We start from the raw sequence: 25,027 nt of genomic DNA on the forward strand, positions 1-25,027 counted from the left end.
AAGGGAGAACAATTGCTGGGAGAGCTCATGGGGAGATATAAGGGAAAATACTACACGATAACAGCATTTTTATTTATTCATTTATTTATTAGAAGCCCTACCTTGATTTCCACAACCCCTGAGTGCTTTTACAATGTCATCAGTGGACATGAGGGCAGATGGTTATATTCCTCAACTCATCTGACTTTCTTCCATTAGCCATTAGTCATACATTATTAATTTCTCCTGAATATTATGTTTACATAGTTGAAGAGACGGCCCCAATAACAATGGCCTAACTAATGAATATGAGGGTATATTTGACGTCTATATGTTATTTGTTTTTGTTTTTAATTCATGGTGCTTCTTTTCTTTTTAAAAAGTGAAATGTGTTTCAACCATAGACTGTATATCAAACAGTTTCAACATTTTCTATTCAATTTCGCTGGCATGTACATGTTCACTACATCACCCATGGTGCTTTGCGGCTATTTTACGTCACATCTTGCGACGTTGCCAAACGATTTCCGGCGACGTTTTATGGTTTGCTTCAAGTGTACAATCTCGGTTCTTGCCGCCACTGTGAGTGAAGAGAAATGTTTAATAAAAAGCCTCGGAGAAACTTTCGGCAGAGAAAAGCGAGCTCCAGCGACGAGGAGGACCAGCAGAAAAACAGCGCAGATGTTGAGGAGACCGAGAAAGTGACGGTTGTGGTACAAAAACAGCCCAAAGTGGTGGCCCAGGGCCGCGGCATCACCTGCACCTCGAAGAAGCCGGACAGCAGCGACGAGGAGAGGGGAGGAGAGGGCGATGAGGAGCTGCTGGAAGTGAAGGGGAAAGAGAAAGATGGAGGGAACGAGAAAACAAGCACCGTCCTCAGTTTCTCTGACGACAGAGAAGGTAACTAAATCAAACGTTCACTCAACGTTGCCTGGTAACGAACGTCAAGGCAACGTCCAGCTGCCATTGGACACCGTTCCGCCGCGAGCTAGTTACAGTTCACCTTATTATGACAGATTAGTAGTGTATTATGTGGTTATTATAAATAATAAAGATATATACAGACTATATTGTCAGAATTGTTAGCCACAGTCGGTTACACAGTCTCCCTCACATTTGTGCACACGCTTATCAAAAGTGTCCACTAACCCACAATGGATCCAAGAGTGCGTTAAAATTCACTGTCAACTTGATCTCTCTTTTAGTATAAGTTATATATTAAACTGAATATATAACGTTACTTAACACAGACAAAACCTGTGTCATGGGAAAATATTTTGTGTCACTACAGTATATGCAGGCACAGCTAGGGTCATGGTGATCCCATCATTTGACTGGCTAAAAAGTCAACACAAGAATCTATACACTTTCTTAGTGTGGCATGAAAGTAGTTTGAGGACAATGGGGAATGAACAAAAAGTTTTAACTCGTGTGCCTCTGCTTGTCTCCTTCTTGTCTCAGCTGAAGAACCAACATTTAAACTGAAGAGGTCCTCCGATAAGGCTGTGTTGTTCCATGTCAGGAAGAAGGAAGCTTCACCTGCCAAAACCACACGCAGCACTGGTATGAGATCATCTTAATATACTGTAGCAGTAGAGATGAGAAGTGTCAAAAGAATATATATGCACTCGCACAAATGCATCCAGTTCTATATGACATTAACCAATCAACTTCAGCCATTCTGGACAACTCCCGTCACCCACTGCATTTGAGCCTCTTGCCCAGCAAAAGATCCTTAAACTGTTCAACTGAAAGACAGATCATTTATGCCCAGGCTACACAACTCACTAGTGTAAGACGGGACAGTAGGTAGTGACACTCTTAAAGCACTTGCGATTTTGACAGATTTTAGGCACTTTGTTTTTATACAACTCTTAACCTCATGCACCATTTTACCCATTAGTATTAGCAATGAAAGGTGCTGTTTGTTTGTTTGTTTGTTTGTTTATTTATTCAGTCTATTTATTGTTGTGTTGTTGTTTGAATGAATGTATGCATGGGCTGCTGGCACCAAGAATTTCCTTTGGGATCAATTAAGTTTATTCTATTCAATTCATTCATTCATTCATTCATTTTCTATACCGCTTATCCTGCACTAGGGTCACGGCTGAGCTGGAGCCTATCTCAGCTGACTTTGGGCGAGAGGCGGGGTACACACAATTCAATTCAATTTACCAAATTAGCAGTGTATTGGCTCCATTATGTATAGGGATTATCTAGAAAGATAATAATGCAATAATGTTGTTGTCCAACATCATTATGTTTTAAAATGTCTCCTTCTCCCCTCTGCCAGCCTCAGCTGATGTAGGTGTCCCACCATCTCGTTCTCCAAGGCAAGATTGTGACAGTCAGTCTTCGCCACAGAGTCTGAAACATGATGTTGACAGTGATGATGACAACAATGGCGACAGTGACGACAATGAAAGCGATGAAGGTGGTGACAGGTCGCCCTCAGAGAGCTCAGTCTCAGACTCAAGCCGCTCTTCTACCGCCCCAGGTATGTGTTGTTTTGTGTGATGCACAGAGATGGTTTGCATTTACAAGTTTATCACAGTATGTAAAAGAACTTGTTGAAACAGAAGCCAGGTCGCATTGCCTGCATGTTCGTCTATATTCACATCCCTGTGTGTCTGTCAATTTGTCTTCACAGTAGTTATCCCGAATGCTGCAGAGATCCAAGCAGCCAGGAGGCAGCGCCGTGCCACCCGAGCCCGAAAAGAGTACATTCCCTTGGGCAGAGGTGGCCACAGCTCTGGCGGTAGCACCCCGGATCGCTACAGCAAGGATGAGGATGAAGAAGACAGAAGTGATGATGACGATGATGAGCCAGATGACCATGAGAGAAGAATTGAGTTTGCCCCACGATTGAAGAGCATAAGAGAGAGGATTGCAGAGAAACTTGGTAGGCGAAGGAGGGGGAAGGGACAGATGGGGTGAAAGGAGAATTTTGTTTAACTATATATTTTCCTTAACAGCAGTATTTGTCAAAAATAACAGGTCTTAATGATATCAAGTCTTAGTTTAACAGAGTTTTTATGAGCATGTTAATTAGTGTAGGTGACGAACCACAGTAGCAGCAGGGTTAAACTGCTTACTGTATGTCCTAGTTATCCTAAACTACAGTACATGTAGGAATTGAAGTCTGCTATTTTTTTATTGTGTAATCTAGGGGGCAGTGATGGCAGTCTGTCGGGGACTGAAGATGAAGAGCAGGAACTTTGGGAGGAGACACAAATTGGGAAGGGAGTGAAGAGACGGCCAGGAGAACAGGTAGGAGGTCCATGAAACATCTTAACCTTTACTTCTTCTCTGTTTTCCTTTTACACATTTTGCATGTTTTCTCAAATGATTTCTTTAATCTAAATGATCCTTTTCTATCTAGTGTGATTTTTTTTTTCTTGTGTCCTTCTGTATTGTTCCCTTTCCCCGTGCAGCCTACAACTGTCTATATGTGGGTCATTGAAAAAGCGCTATATAAATTGAATGAATAATAATAATAATGTCAAAACACTGTAATCTCTCTTTCTGAAGACTCAGGCTTTCTACCACTGTGACTTCTCCCCTCTCTGCTGCAGCTTTGACATCTGTCATTCTCTCATTTTCTTTTCCCAGAGCCCATCTGGTAGTGAAGCCAGCAGCTGCAGCAGCAGGCGAGCCAGACGAAAACAAAAGAACAGAGTCAGATTCCCAAAGACCCTGCCTCCCGTCAGTATTTCAATGGTCAAGAAGAGGATTGCTGGAAAGTAAGTTTTATCGGCTGGATCTGACTTAATGTCACACTGTAATAATGTGAAATATTAGTGATAAAATTGTTTTGGGTCATTTGCCTTTCCTAACATTTGTCATGCCCACATTTATCTTTCAACCTTTAGACTGGACTCCCTGAAGGAGGTGTACAGAGCGCGGCAGGCAGAGCTGAGGAGGATGGAGGGGGATGTTGAGAGCGCTAAAACCTCAGTGGAAAGTCTGGAGGAAGGTTCCTCAGAGAGCCAGCTTAGGTTTTACCGGAGCATGACTCTCTATGTCCACAACCTGGTGGAGTGTCTGAGGGAGAAGGTCAGAAATTAATAAGTCCATCTAAATTATCTCTTACTTTGCCTAAATGGTAATTATTTCTGACTGACAATAATTTGTGGCCTGCAGGTTGTTGAGATCAACTCTTTGGAGCTGGAGCTTCACACTCTGCTGTCTGACCAGTTGGACACACTGTTGGCTCAGAGAAGAAATAAGGTCAAAGAGCAGGCGGACTCTTTGCAGCAGCTCAGCTGTGAGTTTGTTTTCTTGTTTTCTTGTGTCTGCATGTACATTTGAGATGAACTTGCCCCTGTGGTTTCACCATAAGCCACATTTCTGGTTATTCCAGATACAAGTTAGAGACTAGATTGGTTACTTGACAGCCACTGACAAATTGGAAAAAAACCTGAGTGACACTTAAATTCACAGTACATTTGAGGCATAGGTCACTTCCCAAAGCAGTTAAATTGCTTCAGTGTAGCACCGACAAGATTCAAAATTGTTTTACTCCTTTACTTTGTACCCCAGGAGGAACGTTACGTTTAGCTCTATATAATCGTTTTAGATACATTTACATTGAATGACTTCATGTATTTTCTTTTGGTAAAGATGCTGTCATGTTTTAATTGTCTTCATCTCAATGAAGACTAATGGGAATCCAAAATAAACAACAGGAAACAACAATAAACACAGACTTTCTGGTATGGACGCAGAAAGTAATAAATCTTTTCTTCAGGTTTATGAACAATCTGGAAATGATGAAGAAGCCTTGGTACTGGAAAGAAAAATGACCTCTAAGATGTAAGATTGAATTAAGTGGACTTTTTTATCTTCCTTTTTAGATGGCTCAGATGAGCAGAACGGATCTTCAGATAATGGAACAGAAACTCAAGGGTGAGTGTAATAAAAAATATCTTTTTGTATTATATTAAATATATTCTTCAACAAGATTGCCTAAATTGTAAGAGTCCACTCTGACACAGAACTTTGTGTATTTGTTGCACATGTTGCAGTGTGGCAGGCACAGCTGCTGAAGCTGAGGTAGACTGTGATATCCCTGAAGACACACAGCCTTCAGCAGAAGAGGAAGAGCAACTGCAGCAGAAGATTGGTAAAAAGGAATCAATTCTTTTCAGCTCACATCTGTTGAACTGTTTTATTTAGTACAAAAATTACTGATTGCTGTTTCACTTTTGACGTTACAAATTTCAGCAAATCCTGAGTAGGAAAAAATAGAAAAATTCTTGTTAGGTCCAGCCTGAGTCAAGTGATCAGCTTGGTGCCCTTGTCTCAATCTCTTTTCTTCCGTCTCTGTTATCTCTCCAGCTGACATCCTGTCGAAGTCCCAAGCAGTGTTTTCTGACGTCCAGGACGATTTCTCCAACGTTAAAAATATTCTGTCTCGCTTTGAAGAGTGGAGAAGTTCTCACTCCGACTCTTACCACAACGCCTACATCTCCCTTTGTCTGCCCAAGTTGTTGAACCCCATCATTAGATATCAGCTCCTGGCCTGGAACCCGCTGAAGGTGAATTCACACTTGGACACACAGAGGCTCGGTTATATATTTATATTCACACTGCTGTCATTATTACACAATATATGGCATTATGTGATTTATGAAATCCATGTTTGTGTCTCAGGATGCCAGTGGGGACTTTGAAAACCTCCCATGGTTCACAGCAGTGGAGACGTTTTGTCATGGACACGGTCATGAGGAGCTTGAGCACACCGACAGGCAGACACTGTCGAATATCATAGAAAAGACTGTCGTACCCAAATTAACTGGTAATAAACAACACACACAGACTTGATTTGCCATGATCTCCGTCCACCCATAGTTAACTAGTCTGTCCTCAATTATTCCTGTGTCAAACTACAGAAACAGAAGCGTCATACTCACAAAACAAACTGTGTCTTTTTCCTTTGCTGCTCAGCATTTGTGGAGCTGGTGTGGGACCCCATGTCCCGCCAACAGTCAACCTGTCTCTCTGACGTCTGCCACAGACTGAGGGAGGACTACTCCATCTTTGAGGGAGAGCAGAGTAAACCAGTTAAGGTGAGACCAACATTTACACGCAGGCTTTATGTACATTAGTCGACACATACTGTATACCTAGTCTGCACCGCTATTTTAGCTGCTTTTCTCTGCACTTGATTTAAAAATGCCCAATACTTGACAAAGAAGGAGTGATATGAAAAACAGTGTTAACCTAAAATACGGTACATATAAATTACAATACAATAGTTAGAATGTCAGATACACTATACATGAACATGTGTGTTTGTGTCCTGTGCAGGCGTTCATGGAGACTGTGGTCAGGAGACTGAGGAGCTGTGTAGACGAAGATGTCTTCATCCCTCTGTACCCCAAAAAGTCAGTCTCTCTTTTTTATTATCTAAATGACTAACAATGACGAAGCAGATTTGACTTCTCCCCTGTGTTATGCAAACTGTATAGGTAGATCCAAATTTGTAATGTCTCTGTTCAGGCATAGAAAACTGTACTCAGTAATCTACTTTGATGTGTTTTATCTTCTTTCTTTCTTTTTTAAATTTCAGGTTAATAATAATAGTGTTTCATTTATTATTCATTCTGTTTGTTTTTGTCCAGGTTTCTAGACGACAGGTTGTCTCCTCAGAGTCGCTTCAGGGAACAACAGCTCTGGACGGCCATAAAAGTACAGCCCTTTCCCAAATACTAAAAATCACTTAAAAGTATCTTATATTGTCTCTTCAAGATGTATTTCCAAGTAGGGAGCTCAGTTGTGCCAAGCTATTAACCTGAGTTGTTTTGTTTTTACGTTAGCTCCTAGGTAACATGGGGAAAATGGATTTGCTGCTTCCTGAGGGCGTTCTGACTGAACTGATGTTGGACAAACTGCTGAACCGATACCTGATGACCACTCTGTCCAGCCAGACTCCATGTAGCAATTCTGTCCTAACATGCAAAAAGGTATTTTGATTAACCATTTTTACCGTGGAGTGTGTCCATGCCCCAGTGTTTGGTCTAACAATGATCTTATTGTTGATTGTTACTGTCATTCGCTTTCTCTTTTATTTTTATTCTCCTTTTTAATCTTGCACTACTCTCTCTCTCTCTCTCTCTCTTGCTCCCTCTTTGTGTTTTAGATAGCAGACAGTCTTCCCATTTCTTGGTTCAAAGGGGAGGAAGTTTTGCCTCAGCTGCGCAACTTGGAAAACCACCTCGTTCAGAAAGTTCACACCATCTGCAAACAGCAGCCTCCTGAAGATCCAAACACAAAGTAATTATAAACAGCACATTTTTTGAAATACTGTAAGGTTAACCTGGGAGGAGGTTATTGTTTGACCTTTTTTCTTCTTTGTGGATTAAGTCTTTGTTGATTAATGCAAAAAACACAAATCAGTGAAGTCTAATCTAATCTCTTATAACGTTATAACACTCCTTAAATCAGAATATCTGTTTTGGACAAGTAACTATCAAAGAAATTCCTTTATTTTTTTGCTATTTAAGTCAAAACTCCTACTTTTGATGGCTGTTATTACTTGATGCACCAGCAGTTGCACAGATTCCTTCTTCATGTGAAATGTACAGCATCCCAAGTTTCCAAATGGCGAAACATGACAGATTCTTCGAGGTTATTTAGTGCTTATCTTTACATTCATACTTATCTTCACACATTTCCCTGTCTACTGCAGGTCTGCTGTGGTCGAAGTGCTGCAGGTTCTGAGTAGGATCAGGTGCAATGACTCTATCATGGCCATAGCAGGGAAATACCACTACGAAGATGTCATCTACTCACACCAGCTGCTGAACAACCAGTGTGATTGAGCCTCATGTGTATATGGAAACAAATGGTGCAAAGTGTTTAACCAGGGAAATTCTATGGAAATAATGGATATAATTATTCTCCTTTCCATATTTTTTATTCATGAATAAAATTTAGCAGTCTGTTTTGTACAGGAGATAACTGTATTTTTATGAATAAATAATTGAATTGTGTTAATATATCTAGAGTTTTCTTTATAATACATACACTGTCAAGTTTATGTTCTTTATGCCACATTCAATATAGTAAGTTTATTACTAACTATAAGTACCTGGATATGAGTAGATATAGACAAATCCCATTAAAACATCTAAAAGCTCTTCTGTAACTTGAAAGCAGTAAATCTATATTCCCAGTACAAGTTTTACAGTCTAACAAAGTCCCCAGGTCAGCAGCTCAACTCATATGAACCCCCCATTTGGATTTAAATGTTTTACACGTCACCACTGTACAACGAAACAGTGGAAAATTCATTTTACTATTGAATGCAAATCATCTGAGGGCTCCATGTTGATGATTTTACTGTTCCCGCTTTTGTTTGCCTCCACATTCACCATTTGCAAACCAGTAAAGAGACACAGCACATGATTCTTCTGGACTGGGACACGTCAGCCTTATAAACGTGTTCACATGTGGAAACAAACCTCTGCTAGAAATGTGAACAAAACAATCAAAAAGAAACCACACCCAGCCAGAGCACTCGGAGCAACGCCGTACTTCAGGGGTGTGAACATGTGAAAGGAATCGCAACAGACTGTTGTTCAATAAATGGATTTAGATACTTCACTGTGAAAATCTGTGAGTGTGTGTTGTGAGTGTGTTGACGACTTCTGTTTTCAAAATCTCTGGTGGCAGCATCCTGTGTTACTCCCCTGACATCAGATACTTTAATTAAATTATCTTAACCAGTTGACACTTAGTTGAACAATTGTGGTATGAGTAACACAAAGGCTTAATTGAACTGATGACTGTTTTAGTGGAAAGTTGTGTTGCAACAGAAACAAACTGCAAAAGGCAGCAATACAAACCTAAATTTTCTTTTCTTATACAGATATTCATGATTAATTTGTTGTATTACAATTTATATCAATTTGCACTCCCAACAAAATCAATGACTACTAAAAACACCATAGACAGACATTACTTCATCAGTGTAAAAGGTATGTTGTCCAGCAATTACTACCACAAATATATATGTACTTTTGTCTATTTTTATACATTTGAGGCAGTTTATTCCTATAAAGAATTGACATGAGAGCAATTCAACAATAAGGTTTTTTTTTCTTTTATATTAGTGAATGTGAGAGACATGCAGCAACGGACTATGGGCTGGACTTGAACCCAGGATGCTGTGATCCTACAGTATATGAGAACCATGTGACAAAGACTCAAGACATTTTCTATTAGCAGAGTTGGCTTTATTTATGAGGTTCATACAAAGCAAAACACACCAAAACAAAAACCCAGAACTTTACCTGTCACGTGCACATAAAGCTCAAATGTGAAAAACAAGTATCTACTGAGATCAACCATATCACTTAGTCAACGTATTCTGGTCCATGTGATCGACAAACATTCAGAAACATTTTTTTTATTTTTTAAACTTGACACACTTGTTAACTAACCAGCAGAGAGGATCTGTTCAGTTTCATGGAGTAACTCATGCTGCTTTGTGCACAGACAACAGGATGCATTTTCTGACAAGGCTCAAAAGCAACCATTTGGATAGGTGAGCCGTTGCAACATTCAGCTACGAAAAAACAAGACAACGAAGAAAAGAGGATGATTTAGTGATAGTCAAACTACTATCTGTCAAAAACCAAGCAATCAGGATTTTTAACTAGCACGCCAGGCCAGGAAAGACAAGCATGTACTTGCACACACACACACACACACAGCAGATTTAGGTCTAATTCTCTATTGACAGCTTCACTCCAGTGAACAACACATGTACGACTACCTACCACGTTAGTGTTACTTAAGGATTAATGTCCTTGTCTACTTAAAGCATCTGTATGTTACATGGACAACACACAAAGATTGTAGCTTGCTTTTCTGACACTGTTAAAGTTGCCAGTTGTTGTTTTTTTTGTTTTCATAGAATATTTTAATACAGTCCACTACATTGGTAGCACTGATTTCAAGCTACGTTTACAATCCTCTACCCTGCAACATACCGGTAATATATAATTTGGGATAACTTGATACTATGAAGCTGTCAGCCTGCTATACTGATGAACAACAAGGGATTTTTTTAACCCAGTTGTTGTGGATGCACTTTCACAAGAGAATTATAGATACTAGAAGTGTTGTTCAGAGACAGGTAGGGAACCAAATGTTGCCAAAAATCCTTCTTTCATTCGTAATGATGATGTCATTGGAGATCAATGTAAAACCCATTTACACACACCTGTTTTTAGTTTTTTTTTCCTGTCCTTGGCTGGGACACGCTGCCACAGTTGTGCTATTTGTCTTTCAAGCAGAGAGTTAATAGAACATTCAAGCCAAAAGGAGACTGGAAAGTTTCTGACTAAATGAAGGATGAAATGCCAAAGGTACCAAAAATGGTGTTTGAACTTAATATGAGGGTGTACTCCATCTTGAGTCCAAGCACTCGTGATTGAATAGCTCCCTTCTAAAGCTGGAAACTTCCCGGTTGTTATTATGCATATTAGTTAAGTGCTAAGAAAAACCTGGAGTACGGCATCAGGGAGGGGACAGACTTTAGATGACAGAAAACTGGATGCCGTGTTTGTTGAGGCGGTCGACCAGCGTGGTTTTCGCAAAAACGGCCCCTGGAGTGTACACGCCTCCCCTGGAAATGAAGGATAAAAACAAGAGCTGAATTCATATGAAAGTCAATTTCAAACCCAAGTCTCCTGGAATTAATGAGTGTTAAACCACTGTACTGTAAAAATAAATATGATAAAAAAAAAAAAAAACACTGCGCATGAGCAATGTATACTAGTAGCAACATTTGACCATCGTTTTCGGCTTTTAATTTTCCTGCTAACATAAAAACAGCATAAACAACTTATTCTCTTGTGGTTTTTAACACTTTATCAAATTTGTTGTTTGTGCCTTGTGTTGTTGAATTTGAGTGTGAAGTTATTTCTAGGTTAGGAAGTGAATGTGGGGTGTGGCTGATTACTCACTTCTTGGGCAAGGCTGAGGGTTCATTGAGGATTGTTAGAGCAGCCTGTACCATGGCAATGGGCGTGGCCACATATCCACACTCTGGATAAAACAGAATAGATTAGACAAATCAGGCAAAGTGTGAAAAAAGCCAGACTGGGCAACTGGCCTCATCAATCAAGCTGGACAGGAACAAAGCAAGTGGACGTATTACACAAGTGACACGGTTAATATTCAACTCACTCAGCTGTTATATCAAGAATAAAAATGTAAAAAACGACTCTAGTATTTACCTGGCCCCTGAACCAGTGTGCGGATCTTGGCGTTCGGTTTTCCCTGTGAGGGGTCATCACCCTCTGAGTATCCCTCTCCGTAGAAGGCAAACTGGAAGGAGGAACCTTCCATCTGATATACACATGACACAGATCAGAAAACGGAGCTGCTTCTTATTAGCATGCTGAAATATTTGGTGCTGTGCAGCGTGTCTACACCCCTAGTTTTCCTGTGCTGAGACTTTACCTGCTTTCTAGTTGGTCCGGCTTTAGAGAAGAGTCCAAAGGAGAAGAACTCTGGGTGCTGAGAGGGTGGGTACAATAAGACAGGGATGAACACCAAACATACAGTATATGTATACTCTGACTTCTGATTGGTTGACTACTCAGTTACAGCCAGTTGTGAAATTTGTAAATCGTATTATGTCATTGTGTTCTTCACCTTGATGAGCAGGTTGCGTCCAAAACTGAACTTGACCAAGAACCAGAACATCATGCCGGCAAACATCAGCTTGATAATGCTGCCAATGCCTCCTATTCCTGCATATGCTCCATACTGAACCTGGAGTTGACAAAAACAGATTCTTTAATGCTGTAGAAACGTAACAAAGGTAGTAATATATATGCTGTTGTTGGCATCTTCATCTGAAAAGAAGATGTGAAGAGAGAAAAGGAAGAAAAAAGGAGACTGACTGGTGTGGCCTGATGCTCCTCAACCACGAATCGCTGAGTTCTCTTCACAACAGAGGGATCAGAGCCCATGAACGGCACCGTGTACTGCTGGATCTCATTACTGAAGAACAGTGTTCCCCTGCAAATGCACAGACATACGCAGAAAAATGTGCTGAGAAAACACTAAAATGTCCAGAAGTGGTAAGAGGATCCTTGTCTATCAGGTTACCTAGAATTTATTACCAAACAGATAAAACATCATATCAGTAATATTTCTTGTTACCATCTTATCAGACATATACATTATTATTATTAAAGTATCAGCATGTATCATCTCATCAGTAACTGGAAATTGTAACTTAAATACATACAGGTATGTTTGAGGCAATTTATAAACAGTCGCAATTACATTGTTTGTCCACCAGTGGGCACTGACCCATTTATTCCAAGGTCCCATATATACATATACATAAGGCCCAAAAATTATTTAAGAAAAATATGAATCATTATTATTGGCAATTAAATAATGAATGTATTTTTACTAAAAGACAAAGATATTTGACTTTTTCTACTAAAATCAAGATACTTCACAGTGAAAAGTGCTGCAAAATGAGAATGAAAAACTTTGTAATGACGTCGAGAAGTCTTTGAAATGTGCAGAACAACACATTTTTCTTGCCTACAGATTATTATGAATTTGGTATGGTGGTTTTGTTAAAGGCTTTTCAGGAGTGAAAGTGAAGAAGCTGATGTCTTCTGAAAAAGGCAAAAAGGCATTACTAATCTACCTACCTGCGTTTGATCTTAGCACCAGCAGTAGGGAGAGGTTTGTGATTAAACTTCCTCCTCAGACTCTGGAGCTTTTGGCTGTCAGAAAAACCGTAGATGGCGGACTGCCACGTGCCATCGTGGATACATCCGCCCTGACAGAGGAAGACAGTGTAACACACACACACACACACACATACATAAGATGTTTTTGAGAGAAGGAGATAAATATGTCATGCACATAAATATAAGAGATTAATGTACAGGGGTGGGGAAGAAGGGAGAAAAAAAGTGTGACATGTTTCATACTTCAGCTCCAGCGCTGACAGTCAGGAAGCTCTCCACTGCAGTCAGTGTACCTGTGGATGAACACACACACCTTTTAGCACAGGCTAATACAACATTAGAGTGTATGTCTCTGTATGTATACTGAGTGTGTATGTGGGCATGTCAACGTGTGCCTACCCTTGAACTGGTCTCTGGTGTAGAGGACGCCCATGTCTGCAGGTATAGAGTCGAATCCACAGCTCCCAATGATGTACACACCTTTGTCAGCTGCCTGACTGTTGTAGTTCAACTGCATTCCCTCCAGAAACTGTAAACAGCCAAATGAAAACACAAACTACCCTTAGACATATTCTAATTATAACACTTAAGTAATGAAGAAACCTTAATATTGTTATATTAGACAAGTTCTTTCATTATGTAATGAGAATAGTGGCATTTTTTGTGTCTTCAAGAACCAAGACATGATCTGAAAGTCCCGATAAATCTCAGGTTAGGCCATCGGAGTGCTGACTTGTTGCGTTACACACATGGGCATCTGACGGTGGGAAAACTGCTGTCGTGCAGCCAAGAGAGAGATAATTTTGTCTAACAGGCCACAGCATGAAAGTCAGCACGTCTCCCATTTAATCCAAACACAAACAACGGCCTAGCCCAACGTTCGGACATCTGGGGCCTGTTGTTCTGAATCCAACCCTGAACCGAGTTGTTGATCCCTGAGATCTGGGTCCACAACAGCTGATCAGAGTTTGTTCAGTCAACTTTGAGTATGTTCATTTTGGGCTAAGCAGTGGAGCTTCGATACCAGGATTCAGCATGGCAACAGGCAAATAAAGATAAAAGCCTCAATTTTAATCCAGTAGAGCTACAAATATTGAGTGCTGTTACTGCAGATTTATCTTTTGTAAACAATGATCACTGTCTGCGTCCTTCTGATAATGACTGACAGGTCATAAAAGAGTGATCTTGGGTAACAAACTTCGCCTACACAGCTGGCATTTTAATTTTCTTTTGTCATAAACCTCTGCAAATTTACATCCTCCTTTATGAGCTCTGACATCAACTGTATGAGTGAAATGAGCTCCTTCAGGTTCAAGTGGGTGAGTCAGAATTAAAGTGATGCATCTGAAAGCATTCAGGTATTTAGGTCAAACCAAATGAAAGAACAAGGACAAACAAATACACATGCATACATTACAATACAGAAATACAGTGTTATACATGCCTGAGGCTCTCCACTGATGTCAATATGGTGGGCTCCATTCTCCACGCAGGCTTTGACCACTGGCTCACCATAGAATCTGTACTAAAGACAATGAGAGACACACACACACACACATTAATTTATATCCTGTCTCATTTCACCTGACAGCCTCTGTGCTTGTTTCATCTGCTCAGTCAGTTTCCATCTTGCTCCTCATAGGAGCCACAGTGTTACTGGACAGTGTTACTGGTGAGAGCGCTCGATGCTGCGCCGTGTTGCTGCAAATCTAATTTAACTGGTTAACTCTGCTGTCATGTGTATTATACAAGTAAGTAACATCATTCATATGATTCTTGTAAGTTAATTGTCAGTTTGTGGAATTTAAAAGTAATATTAGGTTGTGTGGTGATATAACAGTTAAGGCATAAATAACATAATCGCTATGTTTAGGTTTGATTACTGTTCTGGGGATCCTGTTTGATTGTTTTAATGATCTTTCTCTCTGCCCTCATTTCCTGTCTTGACTGTCAACTGTCAGATAAAAGCAAAGTTATACGATACCAACACATTTGCAGTGAAAGGCACATTTTCTCTAACAATCACACTGGTTTCTTTTCCTTACAACAATGTAAGATGATTGGTTCACATATAATATGTGTCCCCCTGTCTCAGTTTAAACTCGGCTGGCCTGGCATAATGCTGCTGTGTGCAATATTAGTGGCAACTGTAGTGGAGGAATTTGGTTTGAAACAAGAACCTGAATGATGCACAGGACGTGAAGCAGTGGAGCTGGAAGCCTGCTCTCCATTCTGACTTCAAGACAATATGACTGATTGTGTGCTGCAAGTCAGTGGCCTTCATTGTATTTTGAAGGCGACTTTGTGTGCTTGTGTTTGTGTGTGTGTGTGAGAGAGAGAGAGATAGAGAGAGAGAGAAAGAAAGACAGAGAGGGGGAAAAAGCTGGTGATAATTTGACCTGCCAAACACGACAGTCTTGTGAGACAATGTGAGTAAAAACTAGTTAGTGTCATGAGAAGGAGGTTCTGAGCAAAAAATAAATGCTGGCACACAGATTCCCATGGAGTCGTCGACTTACAGGCCCCACACAGTTGAGAACAATCACAGCCTGTTTGCACATGGCCGCCAGGGAATCTGGTTCCCCAACATCTGCCACGATGATGTCCACCTCCGCCCTCAGCTCTGGTTTACCTGCACACATAAGGACACGGAAACACACTTTGTAAGGATAGGTGCTACAGTATATTATTTACCACAGTTTACCATGTAATCCAGAGACAACAGTCTTTATTGTTAAAAGTATTCATGGTCAAAGTGTCTGACAGCTAACTCAGTAGCATTATCTATTATGCCACTATTAATACACTATTACTACCCAACCAAGGATGGAGAGCAGTTAACTATAAATGCCATCAGCTGCTCTGCCTTATCACCATAAAAAAATATCCCCTAAAGCAAAATGTAATTGAATAATTTAGTAAACAGAATACAGCTGACCTCAAAAGTGGAGGACTAAAAGTCAAAGAAGAAACCACAACATATAGAAACACAGATAATGGATGTGTTTGATTAAATGTTCTGAATAAGGACCTTGGCTGCACCTTTAATAACTAGTAGTGAGAGTCGCCTAAAACAGCAACGTCCAAAAACAACAGAAGCTGTTTTTGAACTTGACTTAAAACTGTGAAAAACAGGTTTCGGTTTAAACAAACAAAATGCAGTCTTCTGTAACCAAGTGACTGGACGAGCTGCCTTGTCAGGCTCTCTCTGTGTGTGTGTGTGTGTGTGTGTCCCGTCATGGACAGAGTGGGTATGTTCCATCAGCTGTTGTACACTCCCTGAAGAGCGAGCCGTAACAAAATGACTGTTTAATCCTCTGGAAACCTACATTACTATCATGACAGCAGAATAGCTCCCTGGTTTTGATCTGTGATAGACTTTTCTATGTTTAGGGTGTTGCATGGATACAAATCATCATAATCCTGGAAAATAACTGGCACAGTGGCAGAGTAAATACTTGTTACACACACCATGTGATATTTGCTGCATTGAGGTGAATGACATCTCAATTTGTTACATCTGAAATCATACAGTTGATTAAGTGATCATTAATTAAATGAAGGCGATCCATCCAGTGAGCTACTGGACTAATTTGAATTTCCCTCCTAGGGATGAATAAAGTATTCTCTACTCTACTCTAATTAATTAGTTGAGGACCAGAAAGTCATCATAATTGATTAGTTATTCAAGTGGTGTAATATGGGGAAGAATGACTCAGTCAATAATCTTAACAATGAACACTCAATTATACAGTTATTACTGTTGAAACAAAGCTGATCATTTGAAAATATACCACTATCTTAAAAGTTCATTTCTGATTTTTTTTTTTTTTTGAATGGTTAACTTTCTGTTGCAACCTGGCCTTCACTTTGGAGTTAAGGGTCAAAGCCATGTCATCATGTTATCATTATCAGTCACTCTTGGACAGATTGGTCATCAGTTAAGCAACTTCCCTTTGCAACACAGCAAGTAACACGTTAATCTTGGTCAAATCCGTTTAACAGATAGCTACACATCCCTGAACTCGTGATTGTCTGCCAAACAAATGAATTAAAAAGCTGCTGCCCAGTGCCCTGTCCTGCTGCCTGGCTGCAACACACACGTAGCTATCATAACACGGGGGTTGATTGTTCAGGTAACGTTACGTACTGAGCACTCCGGCGGCCTGCTCCACAACTTTTTCCAGCTTCTGCTTGCTCCTGCCCGCCACGGCCCACTTCAGGTTGCCCCTCGGCCCCTCGGACACGGTCCGCGCCACCTCCTCCACCACGAACTGCCCCGTGAAGCCGGAGGCTCCGAAGACGACCAGGTGGTACGGCCTGTTGGACGAGGTTTCTACATGCGCCATCGTGACAGGAGACAGGCTGGTGTGGCTCGGCTCGCTGCTGGACTCGGACTGTCTGACTGCCTGATGGGAGAGGAGGAGGACCAACCAACCACCCACCAACCACACCGTTTAACGGCTGCGCCTTCCTACTTCCCTAGCAACGGTATGCTAATATGCTAACAGGTAACGGTCACGGGAGTTGTAGTTTTTTTTTTTAGCTAACAATGACGCCCATTTAATATGATTTAATCCCATCATCTGCCATTAGCAACCCTTTGAAATAGTCAATCATTATTATTTTTTTTAATTCATGGAAAAATAGATTTTAAAAAAAGGGTTTGTTTATAAATTTTACATGCATCATAGCCATCAAATTTCTTATATTCCAACCCATATTCAACTTTGCTGTAATATAGAATTTACCAGATGCTTGTGTTCTGTTTTTCTTTTATCACATGCCATTGTGACTATTTTACCTATCAAAAACATAGAACAACTGAAAGCAAACATCACCATTGTCACTTTTGTGCAATATTAAGACATTCATATTGTAACTTTGTTGTTGGATTTGCATTTTAGTGCAATAGTGTACTTTTCATTTTATCATTGTAAATGTACATTTTGAGTGCGATATTGACTTAGTTGGTTCGCTAAGCATAGGGGTCACCCAGAATAGAAATAACCTGCATAATCTCAGTCTTACTTTTGTTCATGTTCAAATGCAATTTCAAAAGACACACAATCAACATGAGTACAAAATGTACATTTGAACAAATCTAATGCAAACTTTTAAAACTTTTTTTTAAGAAAATTCATTAATTGCTCATCCCTTATTTGTCACTGTCTCTGTAGAAGAGGTGGCTGCTTATAGTGCACTGTTCAGGGACCATGTAAAGATGCATGGGCCCCCACCACTTCTTGGACCTGATTGAGATATAGCACCTTGAAATCTGTAGATTGTTTGAAGGTTTATATTTTTATTTTTGACCACCTGAAACTTGGTCCTTGGCTCATTTGTCTGGACCCCCTGGTGCAGGCATGGGCAAACTCTTCCACAAAAGGCCATGTGGCTGTAAGTATTAGTTCCAACCAATCAAGAGCACACAGTTTGACCAATCAATAGAATCGATTTACTGCTCGAGCTCATTGTAAAAAGAAACAAAAGAAGGGTTTCTTCATGTAAACTTAATGAATATGAAATCAGTCTGATGGGGTTGGTAACATTTCACTGAGCTTTTCCTTATTTTATTTTATTTTATTTTATTTTATTTTATTTTATTTTATTTTATTTTAGTGTCAAAGAAACCAACAGTACATTCCCCTGAAACAACTTAAAATTTTATTATTTTATTATTAGGCTTTCAGCACAACTTCCTCACGTCGCCTGTCAATGACGTCACCACCAGCGCCAGACAGCAGCCCCACGAGAAGCGACTGTTGCGAAAACAAGCGGTGAGGGTCAGGATGATCGGGGCTCAATGTCACCGAGCCTTTCCAGCCACCAGACCGCCGACAGCCGGTTTATGATCACCCCTGTCGTATTATTTGGATATATACAATATTCTGCAAATAGGTATGTATGCGTTTCCTCCTGTGAATTTTATAATAAATAATAAATGCATTTCGGAGCCGTAGCGTTGAGCGGCGTTAGCACATGGCTAACCAGCGGTATGATCACAGGTCCCATCAAACCGTTGTTCATCACTTTATTGTAACATTAAGAATTGTTATTTTGTCCCTCCTTGGATTAACCTCTAAATCTTTGATCTCACCGGGTAAAGGGCAGTGAACACCTCTCCAGTGAGGCGGACACGGTTAAAATAGTAAATGCCACTCAGAAGAAGTTTAACGTTACCCACGTGCAAACAGAACAGTCTGTGCTCCCTGTGACACACCGCTGTCACAGAGGATTTTGTTTACAGTGTTAAAGTAATCATCACAGGATATCACTTGTCGATTTTTTTTTTGTATTATACCTGTCTTACCGGGACTTAAAATCCGGCATGTAAACAATTGGCAATGTGCCAGAACAGTGCGAACACAGAAGGTACCAGTCTCTCATTACCAAATGTGTTACAAATGTTATTTTCAGAAATAATCGTGCTTGTGTAGAAGTAAAATAATGTGTCTTAAATGTAACGTCCAATTTTTCCAAAGCTGATTGTTGTTCAGCTCAACATCCGATAAACCCTTTCCTCTCTGTCCCCTGTATGCAGTGACGTCTTTAAGAGGGTCGTAAACCCCCAGCCCCCCTTCCCCCTCTGAAGTGACACCTCCACTGGTCCACCATGTCCACCCAGATCTGTCGAGTACTGCAGCTGGTGATGCACTCTGCCTGCTGTCAGAGCATCAGAAGTAGGTCCTGTGTACGCAGGGCCGTGTTGGCTCCTCTGGGTTCATCGGGCCTCTGTGTTCCCGGAGCTCCTCTGCTTCACAGACGGGCTTACAGCTTAGACTCTCTCTCCTCGGGTCCTGGTCGGCCCACACCTGGTCCAGGTTCACAGCAGCCCCGCACAGAGAGGACGTCCCCCTCTGCAGCACTCACCCACAGACACCTGTCTGCTGTGGCTGTACAGGTAGGTTATGCCGGGAACTAATGAATGACTCTGCTACTGTCCTTTTCTCCTCTACTTATTAACAGGTTAGCTCTCTCCATAGATCAATGTTTTACAATAAAAGGTGGTATTCAGTACATTGAGTTTTTTTTTTCTCCACTTGTTGGTTGTTTTTAAACTCTATGCATTTATGTTTTTCTCCAGAGCCACTGTCGTCCACTGTGTCAGTATGACTTCCTGGACCTTGGGGAGGTAGAGGAGAATGTACGCCGCGCTCAGGCCTGTAAAAAGATCAGACGCTTCATAGTGGACCCAGACCTAGCTAAACTGGTGACGCAGCATCTCGGGCCTGTGGATTCTAAAACTGTCATCTTCGAATGTAATCCAGGTATGTATTTATAGGCAAGGCAAGGCATCTTTATTTATATAGTGCATGTCATACCATGAGGCAACTCAATGTACTCTACATAAAGACAAAACATTTAAAAAAGCACCATATATTAAAACAATTAAGAGGACTTAGTGTAAATCCAAAATTACAAAATGATTATATATGTTTACATCAGTGAAACATAGACTGGGCTTGTATTTTTCTCTTTTTTCTTTCTTTTTTTGCAAGTGCATTTGGTGTTAAACTTTGATTTCAAGGTCACAAACTCGAAAAAATTAGTTTAATTAGTTTAAATTAGTGTTTTTTTAATGAGTTTGTGTACAGTGTATTAGTCTGATAGGCTGTGTTTTTGTGTGTCTCTCTAAGGTCCTGGGGTGTTGACCAGGACACTGCTAAATGCTGGAGCTCAGAGAGTTGTGGCCCTTGAAGGGGACAAGTTCTTCCTACCTGATCTACAGGTAACACAAACATGTACAAGAATTAAACAATTTTATGTATTCATACACATTTATTGAATATTATAATAAAGAGACAGTTGGGGTTATTTTGATAGCTTTGTGTGACTGGTGGCCTGCAGGTTTAGAGTGGAGGAAAGTGTTTTAGCCGTGCACAAAAGCTAATATCAGTTGAAGTGTACTGAATATGTTTGCTGCTTTGTTTTGCAGTCAAACAGTGCTTTCCAGTGGCACTACAAAATGTTGTTTGGGGATTTTGGGAACCATTGACCTACTGTATATGCAGAAGCACTCCTACACTGCACCATGTTATGCTGTAGATCAGCTGTTTGGAGGCAAATACAGATAAAAGTAAATAAATCTTATTCGCCAACAAATGCTATCATATGTGGAGACAAAATCAGATTTTTAATGGGGTTGAGTATATTTATACAACTTTTGTAAAAGCAGAATGAGTGGACTGAAACAAAAGTGAAGTGTAGCCCTGTCTGGCTCAAACAGCTGATCTGCAGTGTAATGCAGTGTGTACCGTAGTAGTATACAAAAAAGGATGAGAAGGCTGGTCCTGTTCACAGCAGCACATAGCTCAGCTTTTTACCAGTGCCCCTGGCTGCTGCTTTAAATTAGAGAGCACTGTTCTGAATCTACTGCAGTAGAAGTAATACACTGATTATAGACGAGTATTTCACACAAACCCCACGTCGACTAACAAACTAAAACTTTATCCCAGTTCCAATCCAAATCATTGTAAATGTCAGGTTGTGTTTCTTTGATTAAATAAATGATCTTCTCATGTTCTAGGAGTTGGAGGGTCGTCTCGATGGTCAACTGGAGGTGGTTCACTGTGACTACTTTAAACTAGATCCCATTGGCAGTGGAACCCTGAAGCCCCCTGTCATGTTCACTGACAAACTGTTCACTGATTTGGGAATATCAGAGGCTAGTTGGACTGATGGTGAGAAAAAAACATGTACACAAACAGTGCAGCAGACCTAAGATACTGAGGTGTTGCTGATTCACTCTTTCATGTACACACAAGGGGATTTTGTTCCTTTTAGTTCTTGTCTGGCTGTAAACTAATCCCACCTCTTTCATACAGTAAATATCATCAGTACAATCAGCAATGGTTTAGAAATAATTGCATCACATTGCATTAGTGTAATGGTTTTGCATGTAGCTTTTCCACAATAACACACTTAAATGAATGAGCACACTAAATTGTATATTATATCCCTTCAAATGGTGTGGTTTGGTGATGTATTCCTCTGTGTGTGTGTCTCTCCAGACATTCCTGTGAAGGTGGTGGGCATGCTGCCCCAGCATAATGAGCGTGGCATGCTGCTGAAGATGGTTTACGCTTTGTTTGAACGGTTGTCTGTCTTCAGATATGGAAGGATAGAGCTCAACCTTTTCATCAGCGAGAAGGAATATCTGGTAAACGAATGAGAGCCTCTTATTTGTAGAAATAAAATAGTAGTATCAGTCAGTCTATTGATCAGAGCGTAACCCGGAGGAGGAAGAAGATGGTTACATCTGTCTTCTCACATTTCAATCCATAATCCATAATGTGATGGTTTCTTTGATCCTTGCATAAAATATATTTTTTCTTTGTCAGAAAATGGTAACGCGTCCAGGTCAAATGATGAACTACAGAGCCTTCAGTGTCCTCTGGCAGATGGCCTGTGATATTGACCTACTGCACAAGGTACAGTATTTAAAAAAAAAAAAAAAAAAGAATACATTTGCATTGCTTCATTTTATTCACTAGTTCCTCAAAGCTACTGTGTGGGATTGTACCACTAAAAAAACTATACACTCTCAACATAAATTAACAACATAAAGAGTTGTCTAGTTGTCAACTTCCTTATCTTTGTCTTTGCAGGAGCCCTGGGAGTCATTTGTGTCATCTTCACGACATAGTGTAAGGAGTCCTAAAAGTAAGGTAAGGAAGAGAACAGACTTCATAATAACTACACTACGTAAACTTCATTGACAGAGCACATTTAATACAATGTCCATCCTCCACATCTGTTTGCTTTCAGCTTCCCAATGACCACCTGTGCCTGGTGCGTCTGCGTCCACGGGCTGATCTGTTTTCTGCAGGCCTGACTCCCTCCAATGCTTCAACTCTGCTGATGATGGTGAAACAGTGCCTGGCAAAGAGGAAGGTCAAGCTCATCGACCGGCTCAAGTAAATAACGCACATGCTCTTGTTGCATCAAACAGCTGTCCTCAGTGGACGACTTTTAGGGCGTATTCACACCAGGCTCGTTTGGTCCGCTTGAAACTGACTTTTCCTCTGGTGCGGACCTTTTGGGGAGGTGTGAATACAAACTACCGGACTCTGGTGCGGATCAAACAAGTGAACCGAGACCACCTCTGCAGCTGGAACTCAATTCACTTGTTTGGTCCACACCAGAGTCCGAAACGAACCCTGGTGCGATTCGCATCCGGTGTGAATGCAAACCGAACCTTTCCCGAACCAAATGCAAAATCCAAGCGCCTTTTTGGATTCAACAGGCTTCCGTTGTTGTCGGAAAATGTGGAAATTATCAACAATGAGCCGTGGGTCAACATGGAGCACAGATAGACACGCTGCCTCCTTGATATTTGGTCAGTGGAAAACATTTATCAGATGCTGCAGAGGACGCACCCGTCGCCGTTAAGGATGCACATTCTTAATATTTTTTTTTAACTGATAACAGAAAGTCGTTATCCGATGAATAACCGTTAACAGAAATAAATGTGACTTTATGCCGATCGGCAACGCGGCATCCTGAGAGAATGATGTTTTTTGTTTTGTTTTTTAGCGCACCATCCTTCAGACGCGCAGACGTCAGTGTGTTTGTTGTCTGACCATCCTTCACAGGGACGGCTGCATAACGGCCACATAGCCTCCAAGTGATGAATAAGCACAGGACAGGTGCAACTGGAAATACTACCAAATTGAAAGGGCAGCAAGAAACGCATTCATGACCTCCATTGTGTACTTTTCGTGGAAGATCCCACTGATCATTTTTATCCAGTGACTGTGGGACACACATGCTTTTGTTTACAAAATTGATCCGCTTGTGAAAAAATGCAATGTGAATACAAACCGCAAAAAATTTAGTCCGCACCAAAGCAAGTGAACTATCGGACTTTCCTGGTGTGAATACGCCTTTAGACACACCAAGTGCATCTATACTGTTTGACACATGTTCTGAGTTTGTTTTCCTTTTGCTTATTCTTCCTCCCTATGTGTTTTCCTTTAGTCTCTGGTCACCAGACAGCGGGAGTAAGCTGTTATCTGAAATGGATATGCCAGAGGACATTCTGACAGGACACGTATATCCAGAGGAGTATCTCCGTCTGTTCCAGTTGATGGACAAGAGTAAGGAGTTCACACAAAGCTGGCTTTATGAGGAGATCCTGGAGAACACACAGAGAGAAGGTTGGGGCTAATGTCAAGACAATCAGGTCACATGTAAAGATTTATTGGATTAAAACCCCAAAAGTACATAGAAACATTAATATAATGGTGTAATGTTATACAAAGAATAATATATGATGTAATGCAAAATGGGACATGGATACATAAAAAATACATACAATTGTAATAAATGTTAATGAAATGGACACATTGTGACTGCATACGCTACATATTTTTGTTACTGAAATGATGAAAATGTTATGACTGCACTGTACTTAAGGACAACTGAGAACCAGGATCCCCATGAATTTAGATTTGAAACAAAAACTGAAGCAGGAGTGGTTTATTTTGTGCCCTCACAAGATACTGCATGTAATCCACTTATCAACTGATTGTTAGTACACAAAGAATGAATGAACACAACACTAGCTTCTCATAGGGGATTGAAAAATCCTGATGGATGCAACGGATCATAGAAATCATTCTATTTAAGTTCAGAAGTGGCCATGTGCTGCACTTGAGTTTTGCGTTTGCAGTATAGTGTGTTTTGTCTCAGAAGCTTCACACAACTTAATCCTGCATGTTTATTGTACTGCCAAACTGACACCTTGAAGAGAGTTTTCGTGCAGAAAGTGCACAGCAAGAAGGATTTCATATGTGACAAGTTTTTCACTGTATAGCCTCATGTGTTGTAAATGTTTGTATATTATCTGTGAGCTCATAAGCTTGTGTACATGTCGAAAATGCCTTGCTTCAAGCAATGTATAGGCTGTGTGTCTGATGTAATTTTTGAATGATTAAATCTGAATTTTGATAATATAATCTGGGGGGAAACTGATGATTTGAGGCCTGTTTTAGTATGTGGTACTGCCATTGCTCTTCTTACCTGGGTGAGTCTTGGGTTTTGGCCAGAACTAATCTAACCCTTTGCATCTGTGGTTGCAAACAGTGAAGGAATGATACAGCCATTTGAGTATTTAACTTGTCTACCATTCATACCATACATGCCAAACAGTAATAATTACAGTTGTACAAAATATAGCTTTTGGAATAAATTATTTTACATTAAAAAGACCAAGTGGTTGACTCTTAATAAGATGGATTTCTTTTTCTTTTTTTTTTGATACACGGTGACCTTAAATTTCTGATTTCTAAATTTATCTGATATCT

At 40.4% G+C, this 25,027-nt stretch overlaps 3 protein-coding genes across 4 annotated transcripts; 2 read left to right on the top strand and 1 right to left on the bottom strand.

The window, feature by feature from the left end:
* The first annotated feature begins 522 nt into the window (after positions 1-522).
* gcfc2 (GC-rich sequence DNA-binding factor 2) lies at positions 523-7,838 on the top strand. Its single transcript, XM_083996010.1, has 18 exons — positions 523-879; positions 1,441-1,542; positions 2,273-2,476; positions 2,630-2,881; positions 3,149-3,249; positions 3,592-3,722; positions 3,852-4,035; positions 4,123-4,246; positions 4,836-4,887; positions 5,007-5,104; positions 5,320-5,519; positions 5,635-5,779; positions 5,929-6,050; positions 6,292-6,368; positions 6,606-6,672; positions 6,801-6,947; positions 7,124-7,257; positions 7,673-7,838. Exons 1-18 carry the CDS (start codon positions 576-578, stop codon positions 7,803-7,805), a joined length of 2,577 nt encoding a protein of 858 aa, XP_083852136.1. The 5' UTR covers positions 523-575; the 3' UTR covers positions 7,806-7,838.
* A 1,361-nt stretch (positions 7,839-9,199) lies between these two features.
* LOC311008184 (saccharopine dehydrogenase-like oxidoreductase) lies at positions 9,200-17,147 on the bottom strand. The gene is made up of 12 exons (XM_084001629.1): positions 16,867-17,147; positions 15,236-15,348; positions 14,161-14,241; positions 13,116-13,245; positions 12,960-13,009; positions 12,675-12,805; positions 11,904-12,021; positions 11,653-11,772; positions 11,458-11,514; positions 11,232-11,343; positions 10,959-11,040; positions 9,200-10,618 (listed from the first exon to the last, which is right to left on the bottom strand). Exons 1-12 carry the CDS (start codon positions 17,063-17,065, stop codon positions 10,528-10,530), a joined length of 1,284 nt encoding a protein of 427 aa, XP_083857755.1. The 5' UTR covers positions 17,066-17,147; the 3' UTR covers positions 9,200-10,527.
* On the top strand, positions 17,094-24,929 carry tfb2m (transcription factor B2, mitochondrial). Of its 2 annotated transcripts, none has more exons than XM_084001628.1 (11): positions 17,094-17,207; positions 18,402-18,617; positions 19,261-19,620; positions 19,804-19,987; positions 20,357-20,448; positions 21,247-21,400; positions 21,731-21,879; positions 22,061-22,150; positions 22,328-22,387; positions 22,488-22,636; positions 23,700-24,929. In XM_084001628.1, the coding sequence occupies exons 3-11, from the start codon at positions 19,333-19,335 to the stop codon at positions 23,887-23,889; spliced, it is 1,356 nt and encodes a 451-aa protein (XP_083857754.1). In that variant the 5' UTR covers positions 17,094-17,207; positions 18,402-18,617; positions 19,261-19,332; the 3' UTR covers positions 23,890-24,929. The 2 variants fall into 2 exon arrangements, with proteins under 2 accessions (XP_083857754.1, XP_083857753.1); XM_084001627.1 differs by having other exon boundaries at positions 17,097-17,227.
* Positions 24,930-25,027: the final 98 nt, after the last annotated feature.

The sequence above is a fragment of the Trachurus trachurus genome (genome assembly GCF_905171665.1).
Source record: "Trachurus trachurus genome assembly, chromosome: 3".
NCBI classification, from domain to species: domain Eukaryota; kingdom Metazoa; phylum Chordata; class Actinopteri; order Carangiformes; family Carangidae; genus Trachurus; species Trachurus trachurus.